General features: G+C 50.7%; 1 protein-coding gene across 6 annotated transcripts in view; it reads right to left on the reverse strand.

The window, feature by feature from the left end:
* Positions 1-23448, reverse strand: part of KSR1 (kinase suppressor of ras 1) — a 160985-nt gene that overhangs the window by 65181 nt on the left and 72356 nt on the right. For all 6 annotated transcript variants that reach the window (XM_025281018.3, XM_025281019.3, XM_025281020.3 and 3 more), the window contains exon 2: positions 6203-6343. In XM_025281018.3, coding sequence (XP_025136803.2) covers positions 6203-6343 — 141 coding nt within the window. The remainder of the gene's footprint in view (positions 1-6202; positions 6344-23448) is intronic.

The following is a 23448-nucleotide window of genomic DNA, read 5'->3' on the forward strand; positions in this document are numbered from 1 at the left end:
ATGTTTAGATAACTCTAGAAGGACAAACAGCTTCCCAGGTGGCAGTAATGTTAAAGAACATGTCTGCCAATGCTGGAGACCCAAGAGATGTGGGTTCAATCCCTGAATAAGGAGGATTCCCCTGGAAGAGGGCAGAGCAACCCACTCCAGTATCCTTGCCTGGAGAATCCCATGGACAGAGGAGCCTGGCGGGCTATGGTCCATAGACAAAGAGTTGGACGTGACTGAAGTGACTTAGCACACATGCGTGGAGAGGGACGGAGCCCGGGAAGGAGATTTTGAAAAGGAAGGAGGGCGTTACGCATGGACACAGGGCTACACTCACATACAATGCAGGTATTTTTCTGAGAGAAAAATCAGAGCCCTAGTCAGGAAGCCATGAAGGGTCAGGAGCAGCAGAAAACCCCAAGAGACTGAAGAGACAAGTCCCATCACACAAAAAGCATTCCCAGAGGCCTCAGGGAGCAGTCCTGGCAAAACCGCCTTGAGGGTGTTCACTGCTCCACTGCACCCCCACAGCTCAGCATAAGGAAATGCCAGGCTTCATGGATTTGGATCCTTTCTCCAAAAAACTGAACAGAAAAAAGACAGAGACCCCGTTTTCAAGTCTGGCACCCCCAGCCTGCATCCCACTGTGACTCTTGCTCATTCCTCAGTCACTTTTCACCAGCAAATACATGCCAGGGCTTCCCGCATGCCAGGCACCACGCTGCCTGGCACACAGCTTCTGCTGGGCACAAGCTGATACCTTCTGGAGGGCTCCAACACAGCCATTCCTGAAATACTGAGGAGAAACCCAACTTCTTCCTATTCTATTGCTAAAGAAGAATGAAGTGGGCGTCCCTGGCGGCTCAGTGGCAAAGAATCCGCCTGCAAATGCAGGAGACAGGGCTGGGTCTGGGAAGACCCCACATGCCCTGGAGCAACTCAGCCCACAGACCACAACTACTGAGCCTGTGCTAGAGAGCCCAGGAGTCGCAACTCCTGAGCCCACATGCCGCAACTACTGAAGCCCGTGCACCCTACAGCCCATGTTCTACAAGTGAAGCTGCCTAAGTGAGAAGCACTGAGAAAGCCTGCAAGACCCAGCACAGCCAAACAAGTAGATAAATAACTTTAAAAGAAAGAAGAATGAGGTGGGCTTGCATGGACCAACACAGATGAAATTCAAACTAAACACCTCCGGATGATACTATTCTATGATCCCATTTTAGCATCTTATATATATTAAAAAAAAAAAAAGGGAAACAAATTTGTATGTGAATAAAAACAATGTGGTGAGACTTCCCTGGTGGTCCAGTGGCTAAGACTCAGCTCTTCTGAAGCAAGGGGTCCAGGTTCAATCTAGATCCCGCGTGCCACAACTAAATGAATACATGTTTAAAGAGAACAACATGGTGCCCTGGATTGGAACCTAGACCAGGAAGAGGACAACAATGGAAAAACTGGTGAAATCCAAATGGAATCTGGAGTGTAATTAGTAGTCATAAACCAATGCCATGTTCTGAGTTTTCACAAATGTACCCTGGTAATATATGATGTTAATGACAGGGGACGCTGGGTGAGGGGTGCAGACGGGAACTCTGCATGGACTCTGCAACTTTCCTGTAAATCTAAAACTATTCCAAAATAAAACATTCATTTAGGAAAATAAACAGTGGTTTCGCTGACATTCAGAAGTCAAAGGATTCTGTCTCTGAGTTCAGCTGTGGAAAGGGGTGTGGCTTTCATGCCATTTGGAACTTTGGTTTCTGAAATGTGCACCTGCCTATCTAGGTGGCACATCACTTTGTCGGCAAAGGTCTGAAGAGTCAAAGCTATGGTTTTTCCAGTAGTCATGTATGGATGTGAGAGATGGACCATAAAGAAGGCTGAGCATCAAAGAACTGATGCTTTCAAACTGTGGCGTTGGAGAAGACTCTTAAGTGAGACAGCAAGGAGATCAAACAAGTCAATCCCTAAGGAAATCAACCCTGAATATTCATTGGAAGGACTGATGCTGAAGCTACAATACTTTGGCCATCTGGTGCGAAGAACTGATTCATTTGAAAAGACCCTGATGCTGGGAAAGATTGAAGGCAGGAGGATAAGGGGGTGACAGAGGATGAGATGGTCTGATGGCATCATCGACTCAATGGGCGAGTTTGAGCAAGCTGCGGGAGATGGTGAAGGGCAGGAAGGCCTGGCATGCTGTAGTCCATGGGGTTGCAAAAAGTCAGACATGACTGAGTGAACAACAACCTATTCTAGAACCAGTTCTGGCTGGAAGCACATAGGATGCATCAGGGCCTAGCAGAGTGGAGTGGGAGCTGGTCAGGGTCCACACAATTGGTGGGGTTAAGAAACATGGAGTGACAGCCATTAAAAAGAATGAAACAATGCCATTTGCAGCAACACAGATGGACCTAGAGAGTGTCATACTGGGTGAGGTAAGTCAGACAGACAAGGAGAAATATCAGAAATAATGTATGACATCCCTTGCATGTGAAATCTAAAATGAAATGACACAAATGAACTTACAAAACAGAAAGAGACTCATAGACTTAGAAAACAAACTTATGGTTGCTGGGGAGAGGGGATAGTCAGGGAGTTTGGGATGGCCACGTACACACCGCTATATTTAAACTGGATAACCAATAAGGACCTACTGTATAGCCTGGGTGGGAGGGCGGTTTGGAGGAAGAATGGATACATGTATATGTTTGGCTGAATCCCTTCGCTTTTCACCTCAAACTATCACAACACTGACAGTTGGCTATACTCCAGTACAAAATAAAAAATTCAAGAAAAAGAAATGTAAGAGTGGCCTTTTGCTCATCAGGGAAGACTGCGTGGAGGAGGTGACAATGGCTCTGACACTAGAATGATGTCCATGGGGTAAGCCTAGCAAAGAGCGCTCCAGGCAGCAAGGGAGTGGGTGCAAAAGTCAGACCAGAGGGAGTGAAGGGGAGGGTTAGTGAAATGAGGTCAGAGACAGGCAGAGGTCAAAGTGTGTGAGGCATCTGGTGTTTATCCGGAAAGAAATGGGAAGCCCTGGAAAATGACGTGGTCCAATTTACATTTCTTCATGCTGTGTGGAAAATGGAGTGAAGCAGGTCAATGATAAAGTAGGGAGACAGTTCTGGGGCTGCTGCAGGAGCTCAGGCGAGAGGATGGGGGCCTGGACCATGGTGCAGGCGGGGAGGTGGAAGACGGAGGGGACACAGAGGGAGGGGCACACGTCTCCACTATACCTTGAAGTAAAACACGGAGCAACTGGAGACACTCCTGCCATCTCACCCCGATCCCAGCACCCACACACAGCTGCTTTCTACTCAGACTCTGCCCCAGTGCCCTCCGCCAGGGAGCATCCTGGATCCCAAACACACCTGGCTCGTGGGCTCTCCAGCCTGCCTGAACCTGCGCACAAATGAGCTCTCCCCTCATTTATACCCAGCTCTGACTACCACAGATGACTTTGTTTTTTTATTTTAAAAATATTTATTCATTTGGCTGTACCACGCCTAAGTTGCAGCACATGGGGTCTTCTTTGGTTGCAGCATGTGGGATCTAGTTCCCCAACCAGGGATCAAACCCCGGGTCCCCTGCATTGGGAGCATGGAGTCTTAGCCACTGGACCACTAGGCAAGTCCTCACGCATGACTGTGATTCAGACAACACTTAACTCAGGATCCACGACACCTCTGGGCCCGGCTGGGAGACCCCTGTCCCGGCTGCCACCAGAGGGCTCCCCAGAGGCCAAAAATCTCCTGCAGCGTGCCTCCAGGGTCCTAGCTTCTGCCCTGGGCACGGCTGGCTCCTCTCTCAAAGACGGACATGGGTGAGGCTGGGTCTCCAACATATTTCACATCTCTGCAGATCTGAGGGAAATCCCTCAAGGAGCAAAGCCATCTGCCAAAGATGTCTTAAGCCCAAGAAAGGAAGTTAGAAGGCACAGTCTGGAGTCCAGCAGCCCCGGGTTTGACCCTCAAGTCTGCCCCTGTTACCAGCTCGGGGACCTTCATAGAGTAACTCGGCCACTCTGAACCCGGTGGTCCTCATCATCAAGTAGGGATGACGCTGATGCGATGCTGGGCAAGTCACTGCCCACGTGGGGCCCCAGCACCTTCCAGGTAGGCTACAGACATGAGTCTGGTGGGCCATGAGTCCATGGGGTCACAAAGAGTCCATGGGGTCACATGAGTCCATGGGGTCACAAAGAGTCGGACACACTGAGCGACTAAGCAGCTGGTGGTACCCTGGTGGCTCAGACGGTAACGAATCCGCCTGCAGTGCAGGAGACCCGGGTTCAATAACTGGGTCAGGAAGATCCTTGGGGAAGGGAAAGGCTACTCACTCCAGTATTCTTGCCTGGAGAATTCTGTGGACGGAGGAGCCTGGTTGGCTACAGTCCAAGGGGTCACAAAGAGTCAGACATGACTGAGTGACTAACAACATACATATTATGTGCATGCGTGCATGTGACTGTTAATAATACACCAAAGGTCCCTCCATCTCACAAAGCAGTTTCCTTCAAACTTCTCACGAGCCAACTCTTTTCTGCCAGCTTCTTAAAAGTTGACATATGTCACAACCGTGAGGGCCACTGGGGCCAGGGCCAGGGCTGGGAGCGTGTAAGGTGCTAGAAGTGCCCTAGAAGTGGGGAGCCCGCATTCACCCCATCTTCTCTCACCCATAACAGGAATTTCTTAAGTTCAAGTCACCTCCTGTCCAAGGAAGCTCTCCTAATGAAAATTCTTAAATATACAAGCAGCTTCATAAATACTATTAACCACCATGACATATACAATAGTCAACAACTGGAATTAACCTCTGCCTGGTAAACGACAGCACATATACTCAGACATTATAAAGCTCCTGAAAGAAAGTGGGGTGGGAGGTGGTTACCAAGTGTGAAAATACAAGGAAAACATGCTGGTTAGCATGTCCAATGATAAGAGTAAAATATAAAATTGTTTATTCAGGATGGTTTAAATCAGTGTTGCCCTAGAGAAATATAATGCAAACCACATACTTAAATTTTAATTTTCGAAAGCCACACTTTAAAAAGTAAATATATATGAAATAAATTTAAATCATTTTATTTAGCTTCATATAACCAAAATAGCATCTCAACAGATTAAATATTAAGTTATTACTATTTTCTTTTTTCTGGATCACGTCGTCAGAATTCAGCACATCTTTGAATTTATGTCTTTGAAATCATAACACATCTCGTGTGGACTTGCCACATTCCAAGAACATAATATTAGCTACCTTACTAGACAGCACAGGTCTAACCCATCTAGAGATTTTTTTTTAAAGTCTTAAGTATTAGGGTTAAAAAAAAAAAGGCTGGAAGGAATTATCAAAATCTTAATGATCACAGATTTTTCTCTGAGTGGTGGTAATATGTATGTGATTTTTCCCCCTTCTTCTTCTGTTTTCCAAAGTGTCTAAATAAAATGAATTTGTGTTACTTTTACAACAATAGCAAAGTCCATCTTTTCCATTTTAGAAGAGAAATGAGGGATTTAAAAGACCTGCCTGGGTGAACAACACCTGTCAAGCACTGATTTATTGATACCCCATGAGAGCTGCCCCTGACCTCTGACCTTCTCCTTGCATACTGATTGATTACTTTAGTGGGTAGGTAGGTGGGTAGGTTGGATGGATGGAAAAAGAGAACAAAGGAAGGAAAACAGTATTATTATTACTGGCGTTATAGGAGAAAACTAAACTCAGATCCTTGCTTCTAAATTCCAAAACTATCATTTATCAGCTGTATGATTTTAAACAAGCTATTTGACCCATCCACGCTTTAATTTGTTCAAGTATAAAATAGTGCTTTAATTTTCTCAAGTATAAAACAGCAATCATGATAGTAACTCCTTCACAGGGCTTTTGGGAATGCAGTGAGATTATTTATACAGAGTATTCAACACAGTGTCTATTGCACAGTCAGTGTTTGCAGAAACGCTGGCTGCTGTCCTCATGATGAACCTATGAGTGGTGGGGTCAGGCTGTCTGGCTCATAGAGTGATGGCACCCAGGACGCATGCTAGAGCCACGTGTCCCTGGGTCCCTCCTGTTGCTGCCGTCCCCTGCCCATCGGTCGTAGCCACTGTGGAGCCGGTCCTCGGGTTTGTGTGTGGTCCCTTTGCTCGACACCCCGCCCACATCCCACCCGAAGATCCCAGTCCCCATGGCGTAGCCCCCATACCTGCACCACCTCCGGCCTCACGTTGAAGGTGTACAGCCAGTCGCTGAAGCGAGGGTAGCTGTCGAGCTCCGAGGTCCTCTCGCCCAGAGCCACGCTCAGCTTGCAGTGCCACTGCTTGCAGATGTACCGGAGCAGCTTCGCCTGCGGGGAGCCCAGGACAGAAAAGCAGGTTCACTCGGGGCACGTGGACGTGATTCGGGGACCTCTGGCAAACACGAGCCGTGAGATAAGGACGGTGGCCTGCCAGGTGCCCCCTCTGCTGCCATTCAAGCAGGGTGAAGCAGGAAACCGAGGAGGCAGGAGGAGAGGAGTAGGGTCTGGGAGAGCCAGCAGGGAAGCCTAGAGAACCAACCCCCACCCTCTGTCCCACCCAAGGCCGGCGGCCACACCACCCTCCCCACCTCCCACCAAGGACCATGCTCTTCAGAAGGTAATGGGCAAGACTGGGCAGAACAGAGAACTGGGTCACAGGGAAGAAGGGCTTCCTGCTTGGGAGAAGGGGAGGGGTAGGGGCAGTCAGCGATGGATGATGTGAAAAACGCAGGGGCCTGGGGAGGATGAGTAACCTTCCACTTAAGAGGCTTCCAGCCAAGAATCAGATTACCCGGGCTAGTACCCGAAGGCTCAGACACACCCGAGCCCTGTGACCTCGGACAAGCTACAGAACGCCCAGCCCCCAAGAAAGTCTCAGTTTCCTGCTCCAGAAAATGGGGGGTAAGAATAGAACCTCCCTCTCAGGGAGGCTAAGAAGAAACGAAGCCCTCAGCATGAGTGCCCAGCCCATGGCACGCACATCCTGAGGGCTGGCCAGGCCAGTGGGCTGTGGCTCTATTGGCCAAGGTCCCTGACTGGGGTCCACCAAGAGGCTTTCAAGACCCGCTCCCTGAAATGCATGCAAATTTCAGACACATGAATCTATGCGTTTTCTGAGCAAAGCCCATCCACGGGTTTCAAAAGACTCTCAAAAGGCTAAAGCTGCAAATAATACAAGAGTAAATACTAGTATTCTGTTTGACAAATGCTGGGCCCAACAGCCTCACACTGTGCTGAGGAATGTGAAGGGGCAAGACCTTCAGGGCAGAGTGCAGCTGGGACTGATTAAGAAGAGGGAGTGGACTCAAACAGCGGGAAATGAGCGACATCCCAAAGAGGGAAGGTCCCACTGAGACTCAGCGACCCGGGGACCCCATGAGAGCTGCCGAGATGGCAACTCAGGAGCTTCCCCTCAAGACAAGCACCACCTTCAAAGTCTTGCATGAATGAACCCTGCCCTTGGGAGCCACTTCCCAGTATCTGCTGCCCCCCCACCACCCCCGAGAGTTTCTGCTGTTGCTAATTCATTCCTTGTTCTTTTATCTGTAAATATCTCAGTGTGTCCAACTCTTTGGGACCCTATGGACCCTAGCCCGCCAGGCTCCTCTGTCCAAGGGATTCTCCAGGCAAGAATACTGGAGTGGGTGGCTGTGCCCTCCTCCAGGGGATCTTCCCAACCCAGAGATCGTCTCTTGTGTCTCCTGCATTGGCAGGCGGGTTCTTCATCACTAGGGCCACCTGGGGAGCCCTTCTCCAAGTGTGACCAGAGGCTGTTCCGAGTTCAGGACCTCAGCTTTCTTTTCCAGCCTCATCTCCATTCCACCCTACCCCTGACCCACCCAGTCCTCCAGGTGAGCACTCACCTAGGAGCTGGTCCTCAAATATTAATACTTTCTGTATGTCCGTACTCCTGGGCCTCTGCTCAAATGTCTGTAGTGGCTGGACGTCCTTCTCTCTTCCAGCCACAGTGTCCTTGGTCTGGTCAAGACCCCCTAGGCTAATTAGAAGCCTCCCCCTTCTCCCCTTCCTAGTGCCCTGTCCACACCTCTCTGGGAGCCGCTATCACAGAGGGCCTCATGTTTAAGCTTCTAACCGGGTCTCCCCCTCCAGATGTGAGCTCCCGGGGCAGTGAACACAGCACAGATTTTGGAGTTGAACAGAATCTGGATTCAATACTGGAACTCCAACTGAAAATCTTAATTTATCCACTTAAAAAAAGAACTGTAACATATAGTAGAACTACATGTAACTTTGTTCTGTATTTTGCAATGTCTTGTAACATAAATGTGTTATCAGACTTTGATAATTTAATGTGTTATGTAAATGTGTTATCATACTTTCATAATTTTAAAAAAAGAAAAAAAAAAGAATCTGATTCAGATCTAGTTTCTGTCATTTAACTGTGTGACCTTAGGGAAGTTCATTAATTTTCCTGAGTCTTGGTTCTCTCATCTGTACAAGAGCAAGGATGATTCCAGCTCACAGTCAGGTGGGAGGATTGAACAACAGTGTGGAAACTTCCCCCCAAAACTAGGTTGTGAAAGTGAAGTGTCTAAGTCGTGTCCGACTCTTTGCGACCCCATGGACTGTAACCTATCAGGCTACTCTGACCATGGGATTTTCCAGGCAAGAATGCTGGAGTGGGTTGCTTAGTCCCCCGTTATTATACATCAGGGCAGGAACTATGCCCACCTCATTGGACTGTCCCCTCAAGCCTATTACTGCACCTGGCACATAATGTGTGCTCAAAGATGCCTGAGAAAGGAAGGAGGGAAGGAAATACAGGGGCCTTATCCCCACATTAAACGGTTTCCCACAGCCTGCCCTCCACTCCAAACTGCTCTCAAACCACAGCGTCAAATTGCTGACCAAAGGGCAATAAATCAATTAACTGTGCAAAGTCAAAACCATTCTCTTCCACATGAAGCAACAAGGTCGGGCTGCTGACATTGACATCAGCAGCAAAGAGGTCTATCTGTCCCCAGCCGGAGTGTTTCAAGGGCCACACCTCTGGGAGCCGAGGAATAACCTGTTCATTGTGCTAAGACTTTGGCCAACACAGGGCAACATCAAGATCAGCCAACCTGGCCTTGGCAATGAGCCAGGATCTGGGGGCTTCTCTAGTTCAGCCCCATCACCAAGTCCAGCCCTTTCCAGCCTCCAGGCCCTCAGCCCTTGTCCTCTATCAGATCGCACATTTAATATTTGGCTTGTCTGCTTCCTTCTTTAGATGGGAAAATCCCTGAGGCCAGGTGCCTGGTGTATGTTCTTGATCACCTGATCACCACTATGTCCCCAGGAGCCAGCATAGTGCCTGGCGCATGGTCTGCTATGGTAAAACCTTTGTTGAATGAATGAACAACTGAACACATATTACATTCTGTAGCCCTGACAGGCACTCATGTTTATTAAAATGAGAGTTGAAAACAAACATCAGTTGGACAAGTGATGGCTCAGGAAAGTCTCAAAAATCAGAGTGGGTTCCCCTGAAGTGGAATGAAAGGTTTCTTTTTTTAAAGGCTGCTAGAGGTCCTCACTGGTCTTCCCAGGTGGTTCAGATGGTAAAGAATCTGCCTGCGATGCGGGAGGCACAGGTTAGATCCCTGGGTGGGGAAGATCCCCTGGAGAAGGGAATGGTAACCCACTCCAGTATTCTTGCCTGGAGAATCCCATGGACAGAGGAGCCTGGCGGGCTACAGTCCATGGGGTTGCAAAGAGTCGGACACAACTGAGCAATTAACACTTTCATTTTTTTTTTTCAGAGTTCCTGTCAAAAGGCAGCCAGAGTGACTAGTGGGTAGGACCCAGCAGAACTTAAAGGAATTCCTCACTGTACCCAGGTGACAATCCGTAGCCCTGGCTGGCCGTGAAGACCAGGAAGGAGAATGAGTCATGGGCAAGGCGGGTTGGTGTCCTGAAGCTTGGAAAGAAGAAACGACACCTGCAGATTTGTGTTCTGCTGGAGGAGGTGTCCGGTGTGCTGCACGCAGTGCCTACCCAAGCAAAATAAGACTGCTCTCACTTTTTGGAAAGTTGGCCACAGCTGTAGAACCACCCAGGGGTTACTTTCCCAGACAAACCACAGCGGGCTGGCCAGCCCAGCCCTAGGGGCCTCCACCAGGGCCTTTCATGGGTAGCGTCATTTTCTCTTAACCACAAAACTGCCAGATAGAAATTCTCCAGAAGGGAAGAACACCTGGGGTTTCAGCAATGGGATCCAGCGGCGAGAGGGAAAGAGTCATCAGCACCCCGGCCACGGGGGCGGACCGAGGCTGGAACGAAAGTCTTCATCCACCTCTGATACTCTTTCACTTCATGAGCGTGCATCCTGCGCCTGCCTTGAGGCTCAGTCAGACTTAAAGAAGGAGCAGAAGAGCATCAAGTCAGCCGACAAACAGCCACTGGTATCACCAAGACATGACGCATGGCAAGTGTTCACTAAGTGTCCGAGGCTCAAAGATCTGGGCTCTGGTTCCAGTTCTGACATGTAAGATCAAGGCTCTTGGGAAAATCTCCCTTAGCTCAGCTTCAATCTTACCATAAAATGGTATTGTTTTGGAGAAGCTGGAGTCAAAATAACTCTATGTGAAAGTGCTTGGAACAACACCACCAACAAAAACACAAGCCCCAGAAGGTTTCCACCGGTTACACCAAACACACCCAAGACGCAGTGTAGCTCTGAGGAAGAACTCTGGCTCTCGGGACACAGAGACCTGGCCTCCAAGCCCCTCCCCATCACCCTCCCCCAGCAGTGAACACAAATGTAACCTGTCAGCCTCAGCTCCCCACCTGTAAAATGAGGCTGATTTCCCAAAGGGCTAGTGTGAAGATTTACATGAGAAAATCCGGATGTAAAATGTTCGGCAAAGTGCCAGGCCCTCCCAGAGTCCCAGGACGTGCCATCTCAAGCAGGGCAGGCAGGCCAGTCTCTAAGGACAGAGGTGACAGGCATAAATGGGCAACGAATCCCAGCACAGGAGGAGAGGGACACCAGACTCCCGTGTACAACAGTGAGCTCTCTCAATTGTGCAGATCACCTCAACCCTCAATCAGCAACCCTGGTAGTAATCATAATCGTATCTATTTTTTTCTCCATATATGCAGTTTGTAAAAATCCTGGTTCCCCTCCAAGGATCAAACCCACACCCCCTCCATTGGCAGCTTGGAGTCTCAACCACTGGACCGCCAGGCAAGTCTCTCTCTTCTGTTTACTTAGTACATTATCCTCTTCTCTCCCTGGGTTCCCAATGAAAATTCCAGGAGGTAAGCATGGTGTCCCAACATCCACACAACCCCAAAGCCCCTAAGCATAGCATTTTCCCACAGAATAGCTCTGTACAACCAAAAAGGTCACAACCCATTCAGACTCTTGATGGGAGACAAGAAGAGTGATGTCAAGATGTGGGTGCTGGGCAGCCTACCTGGCTCACTCGGATCCAGTCATGTCCAGACTGTCCCAGGCAGTGAGTCCTCTGAATAAAAGCCACAGACTGCCCTACACTCTCCACACTCTCCAGCCACGATGGGCCACCGCCTCTGGTCCTCTGTGCAAGAACCTACCCTCTGGGCTACACCTGACCCCTGCTCTGAAATCATTAAAACCAACTACCACCCTGCCCGATGCCAGGGGGCTGCCCCTTTCAAGGAGACCCCACCATGCTTTGCAGAGTGAAGCGAGGCCCCTGCAGGCCCCTGCACACCTCCACCCCTTCCCCCAGCTCACTCAGCCCTCCAGCCAGCAGGCACAGTTCACGGACCAGCCTCCAGCTCACCCACACCTATGGGACCCTGACTCCTTCCTCCCAGGTGGGCTGCACGAAATATTCTTAAGAGGATGTCCATGGCAGTCTTTGCTAGTGCCATATTTCTGTGCTTTCATGCATGCTAAGTTGCTTCAGTCATGTCCGACTCTGCGATGCCCATGGATCTCAGCCCTCCAGATTCCTCTGTCCATGGGATTCTCCAAGCAAGAATACTGGAGTGGGTTGCCAAGCCCTCCTCCAGAGGATCTTCCCGACCCAGGGATCGAACTTGTGTCTCTTATGTCTCCTGCAACTGGCAGGAGGGCTCTTTACCACTAGTGCCAGCTGGGAAGCCCAGGTCCCTGTCTAACCCATCCCAAATTCAGGAAGTCGCCAAAGCTCTCAGGACTTACTCCAGCCTTCCCTGGACAGTCCCTGAAGCTGCAGCTCCTTCCTGGGCACCAGCCAGGTCTGCCAGGGCCTTGGGTGGCTCCTCTTACTTCTCCCATCTCCTCCCCGAAACTGGAGTGCGCTTCTGGGGACCCCCTGCTAACCCCGCCAGCTAAGCAGTCTGGTCTGGCTGCCATGGCCAACATGTTGCGAAATTATTTCTGAGATAGTAAGGAAGGCTCTGGAGGTCATGACTTGGCTGACGGCTCCCCTGTGGGTGTGACCAGGAGCTTGGCTCCAAGAGTGCCTCAGCACTGGCACTGCTGAGTCCCACGGATCTCTCAAGGGTACCCGGGGGGCTGCCGTGAGCAGGCAAGGGGCAGAGCCAGCATGCCAGGGAAAGTGGGGATGAGCAGAGGAGAAAGTGACCTCAGTTTCCAAACCAGGCATTTCGCAACCAGCCATCCTTCGCTCCCTCCACCCCGCGCACCCGTGCTCTCCCTCCAAGAGAAGCTGCCAGACACGTGCATTTGTTACAGAGACAATCTCCCCGCCAAGCCTCCCACCAGCAACCCTGCCCTGACGTCAAACTCGGAGTCGGGGAACTTCAAACACAAACAAACAAGTCTGCCCCAGACCACAAGTGGAGCCGTTCCCAAGGAGGCCAGGGGTGAGAAGGCCACAGCTGGAAACTCAGGGCCTCCCGCCCTCTTCCTTGGCTCCAGTGGGGCTGCGAACTCTGGGGCCTGACAACCAGCGGCAAATGGGAGCTTCAAACCCCCCGACCAAGACAAAATAGGATCAGTCTTTGGTTTTGCTGATGGCTGAGAGTACCAGGGGCCAGTATAGCAGAGGGTGCAGGGAGACCCTGCCCAGAGGCAATGATGACTTTGTTCCTCTGCGCAATTAGCATCCCCATTAGATAGCATCGCCCATTCTAATTGCTCTGGTGCTGGGTGTTAAGTAGGCAGGAAAGGAGGGACTGATTAGGCTCAGAAGTATCCAAGAGGCTTCTGGGGAAAGAGGGAGCTTGAGCCAGGCTAGGGTGGACAGCCAAGGAACCTTGTTTTCTCGGCAACACCTGCCATTCCACTGAGGTCCTGAGACTCAGAAGGAAAGGTTTCCAAGAGAAAGGCATTCCCTTGACCTACATATCCTAAGACAGCTGCTACCTGAGAGGCCAAGGGTGGGCCAAGTGGATGTGCTCTAGAAAGCCACGCTGGCCTTAAAAAGCCAGTGCATGAGCAGTCTTGGGGCTGCCGTGGCAGGTTTGCTTCCCATGTCAATTCAACACTACAAGCGCCCAATACCCCCATGGGCTTTTCAGAACCAGCAGTCCTCAGGGGCTGCGGGAACATACTGGACTAAATCATGAGAAAGCCAAACACCTGCTTCAACCCCTAACTGCCCTGGGCCTGAAATGACAACACAAGGGAAGGAAGAAGAACCTCTATACATCACCCATTCGTTCATCAAATCATCGGGAAGGTTGGTCCGGGCTCCCAGCACCGAGAGGCACTGTGACATGGCCACAAACAGCCTGGCGCATAAGCTTGAAGAACTGATGTGTGAGATGCATCATCAACTAGTGACAGATATGTCCACAGACAGATCTGACCGGACGGAGGGAGACAAAGAAAGCGGAGAAGGTACACCCATCGTCGGAACATCCCTGATGGCCCCAGCACTCGGTGCGTCTGCTGAGCAGCCGTGGAGAGCAGGTGTCAGGAGACACAGGGGTTGAGGCACCCACAAACCAGACCCCTTAATCGACACAGCCTGTGTCTCAACTCAAACATACTCCACATGCCTGTCTGAAGTTCACCAGCCCACAGAGCACGGCTTAGCTCTCAAGCCCTGGACGACAAGAGGAAATCCCAGAGAGTTCCTGACACTGCACACCAGAAGGGACCTGGATGTGAATTATCAAGCAGAGACCTGGAAAAAAAGGCAGAGGCTGCACCTAACGGCAAAGGTGGGTTCTTGCCAGTGGCCCACTTCAAACCCGGATCTGAAAGCGCCTGCAATGTGTAGCAGGTTGTGTCATATACTGGGGAGGCAAGTCTTTCTTTTCAGGAACACAACTATTTGCCTAGCAACTGAGACAATCACAGAAAAGGATAAAGGAGTGAGAGGCCAGGGCAGGGGAGCTCCTCGAATACCCGGGGCTGACAAATGTGATGGCCATCTCCCCTGGCATGATGGGTGCCATGTTAGGTGCTGCTCACTACCCATCTGATAGCCATGCCTGACCTCTTCTGCACTCACAGGCCGATTTTGTTTAGGGCAGCACCATGCCTGGTTATGAACTGATCCGAGTCAGCGGTTCTTAGCTCTGACTTTACATCCACATAATCGACGTAGGATGGGATCCAACATGGCTCTTTCGTGATCGGGGCCCCACTTCCAGCTTCCTTTGAAATTAACTATGTATGACAAGTCTGGTCAATGAGATATGAGGGCATGTCCACTGGAAATGCCGGGAAAGTGTTTCCCTCACAAGTGGGGCAGTCTCTGGGGCTTCCCACAGCCCTGCTTTGAAGATTAGAATAGCCAAGAGCTGTCCAGAGACACCTCTGTCCAGCTGCTAAACACATGAGCCACCTAACTCCAAACTTTTCATTGCAGGAGAGACATAAGAGTCTGTTTGTGGACTCAGTCACATTTTCTGTTACTTGTGGTCGAAAGCAGTCTTTACTGCTAACATTTATTAAGCTTGCACTATCTCAAGTTCAGTTCAGTTCAGTCGCTCAGTCGTGTCCAGCTCTTTGCGACCCCATGAATTGCAGCACGCCAGGCCTCCCTGTCCATCACCAACTCCCGGAGTTCACTCAAACTCACATCCATCGAGTCGGTGATGCCACCCAGCCATCTCATCCTCTGTCGTCCCCTTCTCCTCCTGCCCCCAATCCCTCCCAGCACTATCTCAAACCTCCTTCTAAAACCTTGTAAGTCTTCCTGTTTGCTTCTGGAAAACCTACAGAAGGAAAAAAAAGGTATCTCTCCATTCTTCTTGGGGCCCCGTGCTATCCACAAGCACTCCTCCAAACGTCTTCGCAAATTTCAAAGAGCAGCTACATTTTTATTAAGCCCAAGTTAGCCATTTGTTTTTTCTTTTTCGGTTTGTACTTTTTATTTTCTTGCCATGACCACTCTGAGGGAGGGACCACGTGGAGAGACTCTGAGCCCATACAGAAAGGGAGGGTGGGCCAGCTGAGTCCAGCCGCCCAGCCACCCTCGCCAAGGTCCAGATGTGTGGGTGGGGCCCTCCAGATGGGGACAGCTGATGCCACATGGAGTATGCCACCTGGGTGCTACCACAGAGGTCTGTGGGATCCCAGGGGGCTGGGTCTGTGGGGTGGGAGGCTGAAATCCTAGAAAGACATCAAAGAGGAGATAATCCCCGAAATGGGTTCAATAGGTTGGGGTGGGGTGTGGAGTGTAACACATGCACAGAGGGTAAGGGGAAGGGACGACACCCAGGTGGGGGGCAGAACGGAGGAAAGGCCAGAGTCACAAGAAGACCTTTATGGGGAAGAAAAAAAAAGGGATATATTTATATGGAAAGTAGCCAGAGACTAGAGGGGATGGGGAAGATGGGAGAGCAAAGTCAGCCAGGGGGCAGGGCCAGTTCATGCAGACCCCAGAAAGTTCTGGAAGGTCCAGGAAGGCCACACTAAGGCATCTGCACTCAATCTTGCAGGCGTGGGGAGGAATACAAAGGCAGAAACGTGGTCAGATCTGCATTTTTGAATGATCATTCTGGAAACCAAGTGGAGGACAGATTGAAGTGGGTGTGGAGAAACCAGAAACAGGGAAGCCAATTAAGAAGCCAAGGCAATTCAGCAAATGAGAACAAAAGGTAATTTAGTCAGTGGCTGTGTGGGTGGAAAGGAAGGAGCAGATTCTAGAGATGTTTTATTAGCATTTTTACTCTAAGACAAGACTTCCCTGCTTGCTCCTCCAGAGAATTTCTGGCATACCAGCAGCCTGGAATGCAGGAAGCCCGTGAGCTGAATTTCTCCAACAAATGAGTCAACACGTGTTTGACTTCTTGGAGCTCGGTGCTTCATGGGGGAGGGGGCCGGCTACCGGTCAGAAGCCTTCAGGCCCCAAGGTCTAACTTGGCTCAGGCACCTCAGCCCAGGTGGCTCCCCACTTGAGGTCTGCCCCCTTCTCCACCTCCCAGGCAGAGGGGTGCCCTGCACCCACCAAAAGTAAAAGTCATTCCCCAGAATCTCCATCTTCAGCTCCTCCTGAAACCCCCAGAGGAGATCAGACAGAAAGAGGTTGGAGAGACGCAGAAACGGCCAGAGCGGCCAGGTCCAGGAGGAGCATCGCCAGCCTGCCCCCTCCAGGCCACACGCAGAGCACTGCATCCCCTTCAAGGAGAGCTGCCCAGGTGTTCCTGCAAGAGAAAGAGGGAGCTCTCCCCATCTTCAATGGAAAGATCATGGGGATCAGAGCCAGAGAGAGACTCAAGTTCAAATCTCACCCCCACCTCCTACCAGCTAAAGGACTGCAGGCCATGGACTATGTCCCTGAGCCATCATTTCCTCTGTTGTAAATGAGGGGAAAGATCGGCCTCCAAAGATCACCATGGAGACAAAACGATAAGACGTATCCAGCAGCTGGAATGCCCATATGCAGCCGGTATGCCCGCAGGCACCTGCAAATATCTACTCCCATCTCCCATTTCTGTGGCCTTAGTCATGGGTAAGGCTGTGGCTTTGATGACTGGCAGGGAGCCCAGGACAGGGGCTGGGGGGAGATCCCAAAAGGTGAGTGTCCAAATGGCCGGGGTGGATTACTGATCTGCTGAGATATCTGCAGGCTCCCATGGAACAAGGCAGAGATCTGACTGTAGAAACAGTTCTGAGCACAAGGTGGGGGGTGGGGTGGGGTCAGCATTACCCCCACTTTTACAATCCATTCCGTACCATCAAGGTCTAAGCAACACCTCTGACACTGAACCACCACCTTGAGCTCCAGGTGAGACCAGGATGCCCCACCAGTGATGTGACTGACCGTTCCAGCTTGAAGCGCACCCAAGAGATGACATAGGATCGTGTGCGGATCAGGCATCTTGGGCAGATGCCTCACACGCATCACAGTTTACAGCCCTCATCCTACCCTCCCCTCCCCACGGGCCCATGAGGACCATCCTCATCCCCAAGGCTCAGAGGCTAAGTGACATCCCTCAGATCACACGGCCTTTACTGCATTGAGGCAGCAACGCCACACCCATGCTTTTAGATATATGTGTGTGTGTGTGTGTGTGTGTGTGTATTTTATATATATATGTGTGTGTTTTATTTATGTATTTTTATTTATATATGTATATATACACATATATATATTTTTAATTCATATATATATGTATTTTATATATATATATTTGGAGAAGGGAATGGCAACTCACTCCAGTATTCCTGCCTGGAGAATCCCATGGACAGAGGAGCCTGGCAGGCTACATATAGTTCATGGGGTCACAAAGAGTCGGACACGACTGAGGGACTAACACACACAGACACACACACACACACACACATATATATATATATATTATTTTAGATGTAGTCCCAGAGAATGACCTATCGGTAGGAATCAGGGTTTTTTCCTGTTTTCTTTGGCCACCCTGTGGCATGGAGGATCTTAATTCCCTGACCAAGAATCAAACCTGTGCTCCCTGCAATGAAAGCTTGGAGTCTTAACCACTGAACCACCAGGGAAGTCCCCACCGCCACTATTTTCAGTCCAGTTGTCAGTGTTTTCACCCCTCCCCCAAGCCCCCAGAGTAGACAAAATGGTTTTAAGTTAATAGACTAAAAACGAGCACTCAGCTGAAACAGTGGGACTCCCTGGGGCCACTCCCGGCTGGGACCCCTCAGACATCTCTCAGGAAAGGAAGACCGGGGGTGCTTGGCAAGTGTATCCACACCTCTTTTCACCAGGGATCTGCCAAGGCCATTCGACTACCCACAGCCTTCTCTGTTATAAAATCTTCCCAGCTCTCTTCTTAAGAGACCGTTTTATCTGGGCAGAGCAAGATAAGGACATACGGGGCTTAGGTAACACAAGAAAGAAATCGGACCTGGAACCCAGGAACGGAATTGCAGTGGGGTTGAGTTGACATCAGCTCTGGGACCACCCTCTTCAGCACACAAAGGCTCAAAGATACAGGGTCTCTGTCCCTAAGCCCTGTGCACGTCCCTTAGCTGTAACGGGGCTGACATCACCAACACTATCATTGGTGGAGAGTGAGAAAGGGCTCAGACAGCAGAATGTCACTACTGAGCCATCCCAGGAATGCCAGCCCAGCTCTCCCTAGAGGGATGGTCAGACCTGGGTTCACATCCCAGCTCTACTGCTGGACAGTTGCCTGAGTCCAGTTATTCAGCCGTTCTATGCCTTAGTTTCCTTATCTGTAAAATGGAGGAATAACAGGACCACCTTCATGGCAGGAGACGTACGATGCTTGGCACTAGGCTTCAGTATCAGTAGCGCACGTGCTCAGTCGTGTCCGACTCTTTGTGACTCGGTGGACTGTAGCCAGGTTCCTCTGTCCATGGAATTTTCCAGGCAAGAATACTGGAGTGAGTTGCCATTTCCTCCTCCACGGGATCTTCCCGACCCAGGGATCGAACCCGCATCTCTTGCGTCTCCTGCATTGGCAGGCAGGTTCTTTACCACTAGTGCCACCTGGGAAGCCCAACACTAGGCCTGGTAGATGGTTAACACTCACAGTCAGACATCTTTATCAAGAAAATTCTGGATCTCGCTCTCTTTGCAAATAGTTAAATTTAGTTAAAATTCTGACTTGTTGATTCCCTTAAGATTCTTGAGCATGTTCCTGAGTGAGTCCATACACATGGCAAATTGCAAGCTACTTTCATGTGTCCCCCTAAAAGGGGAAAATGCAGACAGGGCCTGGAACAACTCACCCCAGAGCCTTCCTGACCCTACTAATACTGACAGGTCAAGAGCAGGCAACACAAGCGGACCTGTTCTGACAGGTGCCCCAGTGGGTTGACCGAGCAGCAGAGTGAGACAAACCAGGACAGCTATTAAGATGCAGGCAACCTGAGGTGGCAAGCCCAGGAGGGCCTGGGAGGGGTGGGCACGGTGGCCACCAGGCCTGGCACACAGGCTGTCACAGGAGCTGTCCTCCAGGCCCGGGCAGAGGTGACACAGCTCACACACACACACACACACACACACACACACACACACCTGCCATCCTGGACAAGCTATGGCTGAACAAAGAGGGACCCCATTTCAAAACAAAAAGAGCAGGTGGGCTGCCAACTGCCCAGGAAATCAACTAACCGCAACTTGTTGAAGAAACTAGATAATAATAGCGAACCCTGACAAGGGGTCCATCATGTGCCAAGCATCGGCTTAATTGGTATATATGGCTTCCCTGGTGGCTCAGACGGTAAAGAATCCGCCTGCAATGCAACAGACCTAGGTTCAGTCCCTGGGTCGGGAAGATCCCCTGGAGGAGGAAATGGCAACCCACTCCAGTATTCTTGCCCAAGAAATCCCATGGCCAGAGGAGGCTGGCGGGCTACGGTCCATGGGGCTGCAGAGTCGGACAGGACTGAGCCCACAACACAAACGAAGCACAAGGTGCCGTCTCAAGTCACACAAGTAGGAAGTGGCAGAGCAGGGACTTGAACCCAGGTCCTTTAACTGCCGAGTCCATGATCTGCCCCTGGGCTCTGCTACCTCCAGGAGTGCCTGAGCTGTTTGAGGCCCCTACCAGAGTCAGGCCAGCACTGGCCACCGAGGTAGGAGGATTCTCATTTATACAAGGACCCACCGAGCTGGTCATGCCAACAGCCGACTTAAACCTGGTGGGGGGGTGGGGGTGGAGCTGATGCCCCATGCTGGGTTTGACCTTATAGAACACCCCAGCCCAAACCTACAGTTCAGACAAGGACCTTCCCACCGTGCAGACAGACACATCAGCGACACACTGCGTACAAACCCAGGCGAGGCTCTGCCGCCTGGCCAGCAGGCCTGGGGAACCTGCGGAACCCAGGAGAGAACCCACGAGTCTCCACCCACTTCCTCGGCACAGCTCCCTCCTCTGGGGCCTGGCCAGCCATCTCCTACTCCCTCCTAGCTGTCCACAGAAAGAACCAGACCAAAAGCCTACTGCTGGGTCCCCAATGGCAGGAGCTCTGCATATCTGGCCTTCTGATGTAACTGCTCGAGATGGAGAGATACACACAGGCTCTTGGATAAGGACCGATTTCGCTCACACACAGAACTCGGGGGCAAGTGGTGAGCTCTGAGGGCCGGGGTGTACCGGCGGCCCACACCACAGGGCAGGATGGCGCACGTCTCACACTCTGAGGAGGCGAGTTCTCCCATGGCCCGTTTCCAGGTGACCCAGATACTCTAATTCCCCATCCAGGCGGAGGAGGGCTCACCTGCACAGAGAACAACCTGGAAAAATCCTAGAGGGCTCTGGATCTCCTGCCCAGCAGTCTTTTCAGCCAGCCCCCACCTAGGACCAAGGCGGGGGTCGGCAGGGGGCTCAATTGGCAAAACCGGACCCTTCTTGAGATCTCTCGCATCCTTTTAAGTCACAAAAATCCAAGAATTTTCTACAATGAGAAGAACCTTCAAGATGGCCTCACTCGTGGGGACTTCCCTGGTGGTCCAGTGGTTAAGAATTCACCTTGCAATGCAGAGGATATGAGTTCAATCCCTGGTCAGGGAACTAAGATCCCACATGCCGTGGAGCCACTAAGCCTGTGTACCCCAAATAGACCATCTTCACGGCAAGGAAAAATTCTACATGATGCAACCAGGACCTGGGGCAGCCAAATTAATTAATTAATATTTTACAAAAGATGGATACCCAACAACAACAACAAAAACAAAATGAGGTCCAGAGAGGGGCAGTGACTTGTCAAAGAAACACAGAAGTTAGAAGGCAATGCCAGGACAGAACCCAGGCCCCCAGGCTCTTACCCAGGGCTCTTGTCTCCTTACCGGACAATAGAAGGTCTGAGTTCAACTTGCTGTATGAGAGAGACACTTGGCTGGGCCTCCAGTTCTCTAGTTTTTATTTAGCAAATTAGGGACTGTTTAAAGAAGTTTATACACGTTAACTCATTTCATCAGAGGAGCGAGATGTTATTACCATCCCCACTTGGGGATGAAAGTAAGACACAGAGATAAAGTAACTGTCGGGGGCAGGATGTGAACTCAGACAGTGTTACTCCACCTCCAGGGCCTGGACCGTTGGCCCAGGCTGCCTTTGTGACTGCAGCCCCTCACGGTAAACAGTTGGTTAGGACAGTTGTTCTTCAGAAAAGCAGGGCCCCGAAGATGACGCCAGGACTGTGCCCATCCCAGCAGCTCCCTTGGATTTGCCCAGAGAATGCAGGGAACAGACCTGCCAGCCAGGATGCAAGTCTGGGACCAGCCAGAGAAGGGACTCTGTAAACTCCTGTGTGTGTGCGTGTGTGTGTTAGTCGCTCAGTTGTGTCCAGCTCTTTGCAGCCCCTATGGACTGTAGCCTACCAGGCTCCCCATGGAATTTTCTAGGCCAGAATACTGGAGTGGATAGCCATCCCTTCTCCAGGGCATATTCCTGACCCAGGGATCGAACCCCAGGTCTCCTGCATTGTAAGTGGATTCTTTACCAACTGAGCCACCAGGAAAGTCCATAAACTCCTGGGGGGCCTGGAATGCGGGGACCAGAGTTTACAGCTGGGAAGAGCAGCTCGTCCGGGTCTGAGGCCGGTGGCCCCTCCCAAGGCTAGCCACCCCTCCCCTGCACCCCGGGCCTAGGAGGAGAGGAGCAACCACTGTGCAGCCCCCAGGCCCTGACCCCAGGGGCCATGATTCTGCACTCTTGTGCAGACTCCTCGAGGCTCAAGCACTTGAGTCTTCTTCCTCAAAAAAGGAAGCCATTTCTCAACGGGGTTGCTACACGCGGATACTGAGAAACACAAGCCGAGAGGCAAACGGGGCACTGGCCCCAAAGGGAAGAGACTGAGGGGGAGGGGCTGGCGTGGGCTGGTGAGCCTGAAGGTGCCCTCGTGAAACACGAGGAGACAATGTGCCTGATCTTGTCCACTCCTGTTCACCACTTACGCGATGGGAACAACCCAAAGACCCAACCGCAGAAGCATGGCTGAGTAGGTTATGGTAAAACCACTTAAAGTATTACAAAACCATTGAACACGCTGACAAGAAACATGGGAAGTTTTTTGTATCATTCTATTGAGAAGGCAGGAAAAAAGAACTGCACTATAGATGTTGGGGGAAAAAACATAAAACATTTTTGCCTAGAAAACGCATCTATAAGAAACATCTATCGCCAAGTGAGTTGAGTATGGGGGGGGTGGGGAGGGAGGGCTGTAGGGAATCTTTTCTTCTACTTCTCTGTTTTCCAAATGTTCTATAAGTACCATATCCTGATTTTATTAATATAAGGCGATTGACAATTATAATGCATTTTGCTTTCTTTTTTTAGTATTTATTTATTTAATTATTTGGCCGCACCGGGTCTGAGTTTCAGCATGCAGGGTCTCCAGCTGTGGCATGCAGGACCTTGTCCTATAGTGGCAGCAAGTGAAGTCTTAGCTGCAGCATGTGGGATCCAGTTCTCTGACCAGGGCTCAGACCCAGGCCCCCTGCATCAGGAGCTCAGAGTCTTAGCCACTGGACCTCCAGGCAAGTCCCATTAATAATACATTTTAAATTGTCAAAAGAGGGTGGTGGTGATTCTCTTCCAGCAAAAAAAGACAAAAAGTCTGGGTAGGCAGCCAACCTCAAGTCCTATCCGCAGCAGAGCCCTGCCCGGAGCGGCCACACCCAGCCTTCCCACAAAGGTTGCCACAGCTGGTTACTCCACCTGCCCGGCTGGGTCTCAGATGGAGCAAAAAACTCACTGATTCCGAAGAGAAAGGGGAGGAAGGGAAGAAAACAATTTATGAGATGGCATTCATTTCACCAAAACTTTTAACTTAATTTTTAAGAACAGTCTGTGTCCATTTAAGAATATGGAGTACCCACTATGCCACGCCCTACAGGTAATACAGAAACGAGTAAGACCCATTTCCCACCTGAAAGACTAGATTCTAACAGGGGCCAAAGATACCAAGTGACAACACAGAGGGGTATTTGACAACTTGTTCTACGATGTGAGCTGTAGTGAGAATTCAGAGATGAGAAAATAAAACACCATTTCCAGCTTCTGAGAAACGGCAGACAAGGGTTCGTGGCCGAGGTGGGCTTTGAATTTGGTCTTGGAGAAAGAGCGGGTGTCCAGAA

The sequence above is a fragment of the Bubalus bubalis genome, chromosome 3 (assembly GCF_019923935.1).
Source record: "Bubalus bubalis isolate 160015118507 breed Murrah chromosome 3, NDDB_SH_1, whole genome shotgun sequence".
Lineage (NCBI taxonomy): Eukaryota > Metazoa > Chordata > Mammalia > Artiodactyla > Bovidae > Bubalus > Bubalus bubalis.